At 47.8% G+C, this 10683-nt stretch overlaps 1 protein-coding gene across 1 annotated transcript in view; it reads right to left on the bottom strand.

Moving 5' to 3' along the window:
• The window catches only part of MYO1H (myosin IH), a 17761-nt gene extending 8628 nt beyond the window's left edge, over positions 1 to 9133 (bottom strand). The window contains exons 1-16 of the mRNA XM_017813940.1: positions 8981 to 9133; positions 8182 to 8297; positions 7559 to 7757; positions 7043 to 7123; positions 6444 to 6623; positions 6006 to 6104; positions 5285 to 5398; positions 4884 to 4955; positions 4063 to 4182; positions 3850 to 3917; positions 3421 to 3526; positions 2838 to 2918; positions 2436 to 2527; positions 994 to 1088; positions 719 to 765; positions 425 to 505 (exon numbers count right to left, since the gene is read on the bottom strand). Of these exons, the coding sequence (XP_017669429.1) occupies positions 425 to 505; positions 719 to 765; positions 994 to 1088; positions 2436 to 2527; positions 2838 to 2918; positions 3421 to 3526; positions 3850 to 3917; positions 4063 to 4182; positions 4884 to 4955; positions 5285 to 5398; positions 6006 to 6104; positions 6444 to 6623; positions 7043 to 7123; positions 7559 to 7757; positions 8182 to 8297; positions 8981 to 9106 (1677 nt within the window). The 5' untranslated portion in view covers positions 9107 to 9133. The remainder of the gene's footprint in view (positions 1 to 424; positions 506 to 718; positions 766 to 993; positions 1089 to 2435; positions 2528 to 2837; positions 2919 to 3420; positions 3527 to 3849; positions 3918 to 4062; positions 4183 to 4883; positions 4956 to 5284; positions 5399 to 6005; positions 6105 to 6443; positions 6624 to 7042; positions 7124 to 7558; positions 7758 to 8181; positions 8298 to 8980) is intronic.
• Positions 9134 to 10683: the final 1550 nt, after the last annotated feature.

Here is a 10683-nt window from a genome sequence, read left to right as displayed (position 1 = left end):
ATATATATATATATAAACACTGGCTGCTGTCTCAGCAGCATCACTGCTCAGCTGCCAGGAAGTTTGCAGGGGTGGAACAGCAACAAAAACATCCACCAAGTTCAGGAATCCCAGAATCATTAGGGTTGGAAGGGACCTCTGGAGATCATCCAGTCCTGTCCAGGAAGGGTCACCTGGAGCAGGTGACACAGGAACTTGCCCACGTGGGTTTGGAATGTCTCCAGAGAGGAGATTTCACCACCCTCCCTGGGCAGCTGTTCCAGTGCTCTGCCATCTCTATTGAGAGAAACTTTTCCCTCATGTTGAGGTGGAATTTCTTGTGTTTTAGTTTATGGCCGTAAGTACTAAGGGCAGGATCAGTGGTTAAACCAAGGCTTGGGGAGTTGAGTTTACATTCAAAGTTAAGACTAAAGACAAAACTCACAGTCTCTGGTCTCCTCCTGTTGTCCAGCTCTGACAGGAGGAAACAATCTCTAATGATGGCATTCTTGGAGTTGCACAGAACCTGAAATAGGAGGAACTAGAAGTTGCCTTATTGAGCAGCACTTCTATTGCTCCTATTGAGCAGCACAGCTCTGAGGACACACACAGGTGCCTAAAGGTCACTGCTAAAGAGAAAAGTACGTTCTTTTTTGCTGCAGGGATTAAATACATCTTCTGCAAAGCATTTCTGCTCCAAGCAGGTAATGAGAGAATAGCATCCCTTTTTTGTCCTTACCTCCTTCAGGTTTCTGTACAGCAGATCATTATTCTTCTCCAGAAATCCTGAAGAAAATATTTTAAAAAAAGTTTAATTCTTTTGGAGGCCACAAACTTCAGCACAAAATCAGGACATTTCTGTCCTCAAAATTCTCACTGCAGTCATGTGTGAGACATTCAAGTAACAGTGCCTCCAGAGGGCAGGTAATTGGGAATTCCTCTTCCCATCAAGTCCTCAGCTCCCACATCACCTGAAGAGCTCGGGTAACTCCCAGACTGGGCCTGCTCACTCACCAACAGCACAGTAAGTGACCTCTCCTGCGTAGTGGAGGAGCCGGAAATCCACCCAGTCGATGGATTTCCGCGTTTTCTGGTCCGCGAGTTTGCGACTGCAGGGGAAAAACAGCAAAACACCAAGAGAAAGGGCAACAAACAGCTTTGCTCAGGCTGGACAGAGTCACAGCTGCAGGACAGCTGGAAACGTAGGGTTTGTGCCTCTTGATGGGGCTCTGACTGTAGAGTTATGGCCCAGAGTCAAACCATCATTTATCTCTGGTGGCAGCAGAGAATGGGAGCAGCTCCCATAAACTCAGAATACCTGTGACCTTCCTATTGCCATTTGACAAGGACCACCCTTTCCAGAAATATTAAGATTTCTTCCCATAACATTCATTTAAATACATTCTTATTTGCTTAAATGGGGGGAAAAGATTAGCAACTCCCTCAACTTCAAAGCAAACCCGGGGCAAAAGGATTGCTCAAGATATTTTGCCCTGGGGCAAGAACCCAAATACAAAGGAGGAATCCAAATGTTCAAGAATAGCGGGAAAATTTTAGAAAGCAAGGATTCCCTGGAGAAAAAAAAAATACCAAGGAAAAAAGAGCAACTTCACAGTTGAAGTTTCAGCTTTGTAAGCAGTCAGTAACTGCAGAGCTGGGTGTCACAACAGCACATTAGTCTATCAAAGCTCCTTCCAAGAGCATCGCCAAGTACAGATCCTGTTTAAGTAGCTCCAGCACTGCTATTTAAAGCTTTAATCAGGCAGAACAGCATTAAGGCACATTGTGGTGACAAGGAAGTTGGCTCCAAATTTTCCACTTGGCTGTGGCGAAGTTCAGAGCTGTAGGAACAGTGACAGCTCAGCAGCGGGGCTCGGAATTGATGCCTTGTCAGAGCCTTCAGCAGCTCCTGCTGGGAACCAGCCCAGCGCCAACGCACTCATCTGCCACCAAAACGGGCTCCAAACCCACTGCAAACGGAGTATCAACCAAAATGTCACTCAGCTCAGGGATAGGAGCAGGAGCATTTTCTCTCCTTTTCGTACTCAAATCTCACAAGTGGCAAGATGAATGTCAATATTTATACACCCCTCAGGCATTGGGCTCCTTGTCACAACATCTTCAGCTTTCCCTGGAGTCAGTGGGGCCAAAGCCACCTGTGGCCAGAGTCATCTCACCTTCATGGGCTAAAATCATGGGCTGAACCCATGAGTCCCTAATTTTAGTGTGAAATGAAACCAGTTCACAGATCAGCATCACACCAGCAAAGAGACAGGACCCCCCTCCACCTCCCAGTGCCTCGGGTCAGACTCTGCCAGTGCAGCCCATTTCAGTGCCAGACACTGGATGGGCTGCTTGATTTGCTTTGGTACAAAGCAAACATTGTTCCCTCCCCAACACTGTCATGGATTTGAGATGGGGAGAGGCTGGGATAGGATACAGAGGTAAATGCATACGTCACGAAGTGGGCATGATCTCCTACTTTCTCTTCCAGCTTTTCCAAGAAGCTCAGGTCAGTCGCTTCCCCAGGCCGTAAACATTCCTCATCCTGGAAGAGCAGACACTGGATCAGGGCTGCCCTGAGCACCTGCTCCCTCCTCCACAAAATATAACTGTGTTACACAGAGCCTGAGACCGGTTGGTGGAGAAGCAAAGCACCCACCCCCTTCAACCCCCACAGCTCTCCAGCCGTCAGATCCTCCGCCTTCAACTTCTGGGTGTTTGTTTACCAAGGTCAGTGTGTTTACACTCTGGATAACGCAGATCCATCCCACAATCAGAGGGAAAAAAATGTGATTATGGGTCATTAGAGCAGGGCACAGGCCAACATTTTAATTTAGCACAAACTCTGTTCTTACCAGAATGGAGATTATTCCTTTGTGCTTCTGCTCAACCAAGTCACAGATGATTTTGTTGTTAAAATATGGGATTGGCTCCCACTGGAAAATGAAAACAGGAAGAACAGCTTTAGATGAAGACCTTTTCTTTGCAATTTTAAAGTTCTTTGGAACTTAGATCCCACTAAAGATCAGTGCTGTGAATTAGGACCAACTGAAGGGAAAAGGTGACAGCACAGTGATCCATGACCCCACTCCAGAGTTCTCCTGCTTTCAACAGCCCAGACCAGCTCCTTGTCCTCTACATGAATGTTTTCCACCTTCTCATGTCTTGCACTGCTGGAGTTCCTCATTCTCCAGGGACATTGTCACTGCTTAACATCTGAGTTTTGGGGAAGGTCCTGCTTCTTTGTTAAATGATGTAAATTTAGTCTTGGCTAAATTACACTTCAAAAGGGGATTCAGAATGAGACCCGTGGCAATCTCACACTTCCCATGGGAACAATAACAAACTGAAAAAAGCAGGATACCTTTCACATTGCTGATCAAAAGCATTCAGTGTAATGGCAGTTCAAAGAGAAAAGGAGGGGAAAATATAATGTACCTCTATCCCTTCCAGTTCGTATTCCTCCTGCTCTGCTTTCAGGGTCATCTCAATCAGCAGCTGCTGGAGCTTCTCATTGCAGTAATTAATGCAGAACTGCTCAAAGCTTCGGGGGGTTTAAATGAGCATCAGGTTTTATGTATTTCATGGGCAGTTCAGCTTCTCCCACCAGCACCTGCTGTTCTCGAGCCAAACCACCCACTTCCACACAGACCAAACCCACACATCCCTCCCACACAGTCGTACCAACAGCCCAAACCCAGGCCTGCAGCCCAAGCTAAAGTTTTCAATGGGGTTCAGCAAACCCTCTGCACCCAGATTTTACAGTCCCCCATGTCTTGCCTTGCGGGGGGAAGAGCACACTCCAGAAGTCAGGCAGGACTTCAGCACATGCCCCAGGTCACCCCAAGCCTCAGGAACAGCCCTTACCTGTTTGTGTCCAGCACTTCAAAGCCATAGATATCCAGCAGGCCAATAACTGTTTTCTGAGTTGAATCCTGTTAAAGACACCACAGCTCTGCAACTGCTCCTTCCCTGCATGTTCCTTCTTCCACCTGAATTTTAAACTTTCTCTTTGGGACTTTCATGTCACATCCCACTGGAGAAGCCACTTTAAAGCAGGACCCCAGGCAAGAAACCAACCTTGTTGGCCAGAGAGCTGTTGATTTTGTTGACAAGCCACGTGAAAGTCCGTCCATAAATCGCCTTGGCTACGGCGTCCCGAGCATAGAATGCCAGATCCACGTTCAGCGGGCTCAGGACCTGGAAATAAAGATATGCCAGAGCTGCCAACCACCACAGATAATCACAGCAAACTTCTGCCAAGCCAGTTCATACTTGTGGCTTGGTGTGCACCCCCACTGTTGTGCACCACAGCACAGCTGGGCTGCAGCTGCTCCTGTACATACCCATGGCAGGGGGTGGACTGGATGATCTTTAAGGTCCCTTCCAGCCCAAACCATTCTGGGCTTCCATGATTCCACCTACAGCCTTATTTCCCATCAGGGTTCCTTCAACCACTACATGCCAGCAGGGTTAGGACACTACGTTTTGAAGAATACTAACTTAGACAAGTGGGGGAGCTATTCTGACTTCCTCGTACTTTTATTTTATTAAAATAAAGATACAAAATGCTCGAAGAGCAGTTTTTACCAGTGTTTTCTTCCAGTTTCCCAGGAAGCACTAAGGACTGGACAAAGGGAAATTGTTTGGCTCTAACACAGGGCTGCCTGCAAGTCCCTGCTCCCAGGTTTTTAACAGTTTCTTGTTCAGCAAGAAGCCCTAATATTGGGGATATATTTAATTTAATGTCTCAGCTAGAAGAAGGGGATGTGGAGGAAGAGTGGGACAGCCAGAGTGACCTGTTTGTACTGTAACATGGAGAACAGAGCTCCTTGTCCACCCCCCCTCCCTCAGAGTTGGGGGTCTCCCAATGTCTGGGGTTACACAGAATCACTCGGTACCTCTTCGGATCTGGCCTCGATCTTGCGGTGGGTGAGAGCTTCCTGCAGGATGGACAGGTGAGCACCCAGGAGCTGCAGGAAAGGGGATATTTGCACTCCGGGCCCAGCCAGCAGGACACTTTAAACAGGCAGCACAGTGTGACCAGTGGGGCACAACCCCCAGTGCCTTCCCAGTCACCCTCTTCTTTGAGCAACAGCAATTAAGGAAGTTCCAGGGAGATGAGCTACAGAGAAAATTCCAGAGAGTTTACAGCAAGAGCTGGGTATTTATATAGTTAGGTGTTTATACAGTTATCCTCCTGTTTTGGGGAACAAATGTTTTGTCCTTAAGAAAAAAATACAGCAGGGTTAAAGTCTTCTTTGTAGCACTGGCAATACTGGCACTGTCTCAGCAAAGGTACCTTTGAAATCCACTTGATCTGGGTGCCATCCCGGATGATGGCATGGCCATTGCTGTCCTCTTCAAACTGAATGTTCCCGAGGTGCAGGACACTGGCAACAATTCCAAAGAGGTGCTAAGAACAGGAGGTAGACTATTAGAACACAGGTTTCCATAGCTTGGGAATGGTGCAACTCCTTCCTACACCTGCTGGTAACCAGAATACTGCCAGGCTGAGGGAGGTGAGTCAGAGGACCTGCTACAGGGGTGTGATGCCCCCACGGGCACCACGCTCCTCACCTGTCCACTCCCTCAATCCCATGGAATTGCAGAAAGGACCTTGAGGATTTTCCAGGCCCACTCCTGCCATGGGCAGGGACACCTTCCACTAGCCCAGGTTGCTCCAAGCCCCGTCCAACCTGGCCTTGGACACTTCCAGGGATGGGGCAGCCACCACTTCTCTGGGCAACCTGTGCCAGGGCCTCACCACCCTCACAGGGAAGAATTCCTTCCCAATCTCCCATCCAACCCTGCCCTCTGTCAGTGGGAAGCCATTCCCCCCTTGTCCTGTCACCCATGCTTTTGTAAAAAGTCCCTCTCCATCTTTGTTGTCGGCTCCCTCCAGGTACTAACCACCAAAATAATGCCTTATTCCACCCTTAACACCTCTCCCAAGAAAGGCTGCTTCCATCGGTTCAGGAAAACAGCAGTTCCCTCCTTAAATTCCCTTTTAACACACACACCTCGACATCTTTCTCAGTGAAGTCAATGATAGAAAAAGCTTTGCGGACTATTTTCCAGTCATTCTTGTCATTAATAGAAAACACTTTGGCACATCGACCCTACAGTAAAAGAAAGATGGATTAGCACAATTCATTGGCAAAGCGAATTTGTTAATCAGCAAACAGATACTTCTGGGCAGACTGCTTTCATTTCCAGTTTCCTCAGCAAGTTATGTCAGTGCTATTAATCCTAAAAGTGGCTCTTTTGATGAGATTTTTCAGTTTATACTGAAAACCTGATACAAAGCACTGAGTGTTACCATAAATTGGTTAAGGCTTGTGCAGAGCCTGAGCTTGCAGCCATCCTCTGTTTTTCAGGGTAAGAATATCTCCTGCCCAAGCTGCCTGTGCAACCCCTGTGATTCCTGGTGTGCCACAGAGGGAGCAGCTCCCACTGACCTGGATGAGATACGTGTACTTCTGGGGATTGCGCTCCAGCCCGAGCCAGGACAGAAGATCCTTCTCTCCACCCTCCAACAACTGGTAGAAAATATGGAAATTCCTTTCCCCGTGGTTTTGGTGGACAACTCTGGATTTCTCAATTAGGTAGCTGAGGATGTGCCCTCCCACTGGCGCTCCCTGGCAGGACAGAGCAGTCAGATCAACACCAAAAATACCAATAACATCCCTATGATGGCTGGTTTTTTACACCCGGGAATGAGGAGCAGGATCAGGAAAAACCCGATTCTGCAGTCACTTATCTGCCACCTTTATTTGAGAGTGAGTATCCAGCAACATTACAAGGGTTTGCTGTCCTGCTAATTGTGCTTTACAACTCTCTCTCAGCTTTCCAGGGAGCACTGGCTGGATCGCCAGTGATGTAGGAAGCTTTCAGGATGGATAACTTGTGACCTTACCTGCAAAATGCAAGGCCTGTAAAAACAGGATCACAAATGTGCAGTGTAAGGATTAATAAATCCTGGGCTGCCTGGTCAGTGCCCAAGAGGTTCTCTGATCCAGCTTGTTTTCCCACAGTGCTCCACTGGGTTTGTTCTCACCTTAAAATCAAACTGGATGTCCATGTATTTCCCAAACCTACTGGAGTTGTCATTACGCAGAGTTTTTGCATTCCCAAAAGCCTGTGGATACACAGACAGGTAAAGTCACTTCTCATCTCACTGAGAACCTGACACAGGACCAAGTTCCAGTAACAAAGCTGAGTCCCACTGAATTCAGCGGGATTAAAGAAATACAAACTCATGTATTTCTGTAGCTTCCAGCGAAATTCAGCTAAACCAATTATTGCTTTACAGAACCTGTAACTGAAACTCCAAGGAGCTGTTGCACGGTTTCCTTGTACCCCCAGGTTTCATCCAGCCTCCACTAGAAACCCCAAGTTTAAGTTTCCAAACATTAAACTGTATTAAATCCCAAGGATTCTTTCAGAGGTTGTGCCACCAAGAGGCCAGTGTTGGCCATTCCTGGACCCAGGGGTGCAGACTTGGTGGCCTCACTGCTCAAAGCTTCCTCCAACACCAACCTTTGTTTATTTCCCCCCTGATTTAGTTTCTTACCTCAAGAACAGGGTTGGAAAGGAGCAGCCGGTCCCGGACGATCTGCAGCTGCTCCGTGGTGGGACAGGTCACTGCGTAGTACTGCAGGATCTTCTTGGATGCCTCTGTCTTCCCAGCCCCACTCTCTCCAGAGATGAGGATGAAGTGGTTGTTGTACTCGCTGCACATCACCCGGTAGGCATTGTCAGCTATGGCATATCTGGACATGGCACAGGAGGCATTTGGAGGGGAACATCCATCAGGAATGGCATAGGAGACAGAATATCAGAGGCATTCCAGGGTATTCACTCCTGCTCTAACTTTACAAGTGTTGGACAGGATCATAGAATCCCAGATGGTTTAGGTTGGAAGAGATCTTTGACATCATCCCTTCAGCGAAGACTTAATTATCCTTGTGGGTCATTCCCAACTCAGAATACTCTGTGATTCTGTGATCTCATCCCAACCCCCTGGGGTGGGCAGGGACACCTTCCACTGGGAAAGCTGAGCTCAAAATGAGTCTGACTCAAAGTTTCATAGTAAAAACCGGACCTAGTGCCTGTGGACACACCCCCGTGGTGCCCCAGCATTACAGAGAAATCCCAAATCAGTGATCCAAGCTGACATCCCAAGGGATTACTTACAGATGTGGTGGCAGTTCAAAGAAGTTCACCCCTCGGTAGAGCTGCATCTGAGTCACGGTGTAGATGTCCAGCTCCTTGTAAGGGTTCACAGACACAAGGAGGGTACCAATGTATGTCTGCAGGAGAGAGAGCACTCGAGTGGGAAACCTGCTCCAGCACAGGAGTTGTGGCTCCCAAAGCAGGAGTCAAGTACTAAAGAAGCAAGAATCAAAGAAGATAGCACGGAGCTTGCTAAGAGAGAACCAACCAAACCAACCCAAAAAAAACCCCTCCACAGCCTTCATTATTTCAAAGTCAACACCAAACTTCTTCCAAAATCTCTTGTTATGAGTAGAGCTGAACCATGACAGCAAGCTCAGGGCCTGACATTTTAGATGCAAGGTCCCATAAGCGTGGGACCATCCCATAAGCATGGAGTCCTTATGGGATCTTTCTCCTACTTATGGGATCCTTCTCCTACTGAAGTTAACATAACATACAACAAAATCCTCGTCACTTCCCAGACAAATCAGGTACAATGTTCTGCCTTACCTTCAAGCATCGTGTTTCCTTTCCCATTCCATTACCATTTACTGCACATCCTTTAAAACTTTGCAAGGCAACTCAGAGCAAGCTGTGACTGTAATTTTCATCAGCTAAAGTAGACAAACCACTCCTGGATGATCACCCTGCTGGGTACTACAAACATCCAGCAAGGCTTATTGCTAGATTCACAGACTGTACACGGCTCTTCCTCCTGGATCTGACCAGCAAGGCCCCTTGGAGACATTTCACACAAATCCACGCAACCAGCACTCACATAGATGAGGTTCTCCTGGTACCGCTTCCGCAGGTTGTTGAGGAAAGCAGCCTCGCTGGTGTGGGAGTCCAGGAGCACAAAGTCCTGCACCCCGACCCTGTCCCGGGCTATCAGAGCCCCCTCCATGTTCTCGTCGGTGTTGTCGTCCACTTCTTCCTTCTGCAACACAAAGGTGGGGGGACACAGGATTAGGAGGGAGCAGAGTTAGGAGAGACCTGAAGGGCCAGGTGAGTCCCTCCCCAGGGCCAAATCATCCTTGCACAGGTAATGCCAAGAGATCCTTATTCCAGCTTGTCCAGAGATGGCAATTCCACACCATGAGAGTTTGTATTTTGATGTCTTCGAAGTCAAGACGTCTGAGACTCACTGCTGGGATCAGGGAGGAAGACCAGGGTTTCCAGGCACCCTCGCTGAACACAACAGCAAGGTGAGACAAACCCAGCCCCAGAGATGCAGTTGGGATCTGGACACTGCAATGACTCAGTCTGGACAGAGCTCTTGCAAGCACAAAGCCTGAATAAACGGTGGAAAACACCAGCCAAACCAATAGTTCTACATCATCTGCAACTCCTTTACACAGACAGAACTGCACAAGTGGAGAAACTCTGGGAAAAGCTTCATGGGACCTGACTTTTAGGGAAAAAAGATACTACTTAGCACAAGACTCTGTTATTCCCAGTGTCTCCAGGTCGAGTTCTGGTGCTGGCAGCAGAGGTCCCCACACGCCAGCGGGAGCCACGGCCACTGCGCTGATAAAACCAGTCAAACAGCGACTCGGGCACGGTTAGACCCTTCCCAGTACAACCCCATCCTTCCCAAAAGACTGACAGATGCCAAAAAGGGTGTCACTGACCAAACCTAATTCTTTTGCACCCTCCACCTCTGATTATTTATCGTGGAAGTCGAGTTCACACTGGAAATTCTCCCTGCTGAGGATCAAGCTCAATTCCCAGGCTGTAAGAATAAACTGTGCTTTTTATTTAATTAAATGAAGCTGCTAATTTCATGCTGGCAAATAGAAAAAAAAGTTTTGGCTACATATTCTCCATGAATTTGCCTACTTTACACATATTCTACAATAATATTGTGCTAAAGTGGTGTTTTCTGGGTTTCTGGGGGTTTTTTTGTATTTTAAAGACACCAGAATTAGACAGTTCAGAGAGAAGTAACTAACTAATGCATTAAATGCTTCCCTTAGGACAGAAATGAAACCAAAGAGTTGGAGCAGCTTACCTTGCAGGGTTCCAGGCTTTGGGAATTAGGGGAGGGGATGCGGCCGAGCAGCCGGAGCAGCTCTGGAGGCTCAGGGCTGTGATCACCAGCCCAGCACCTTTGCTGTTCTGCTCCTGCCCTTGGGGACATTGGCTTTGCACATTTTGCTGCTCCACTGCTCCAGGAGATGCTGTGATTGTGTGTGAGGTTTCCAGTGAGAACTAAAAGGGCTGTGATGGTCTGTTTGTGCAGTGCCACCTCATGTTCTCCCTCCCCTTTTTTTGTTCAACTTTTATTTTTCTAAGGCAGAAGCTTTCAAATTGTAAATAGACACAGACTAAAATGTTTCTGCAAAGCTTTGGCAAACTCTGGCTCCAGAAGGAGGCTTTTGGGATGAACCTGGACTGCACTGGTGGACACTAAGGACACCAAGTCTCGGGGGATTTAGGAGCAAGGTTGAATAATTGAAGAGCAAAGGACCCATCCACACA

This window comes from Lepidothrix coronata, unplaced genomic scaffold, assembly GCF_001604755.1.
Source record: "Lepidothrix coronata isolate B3197 unplaced genomic scaffold, Lepidothrix_coronata-1.0 Scaffold44, whole genome shotgun sequence".
Classification (NCBI taxonomy): domain Eukaryota; kingdom Metazoa; phylum Chordata; class Aves; order Passeriformes; family Pipridae; genus Lepidothrix; species Lepidothrix coronata.
This window is presented reverse-complemented; position numbering and strand designations above follow the sequence as displayed.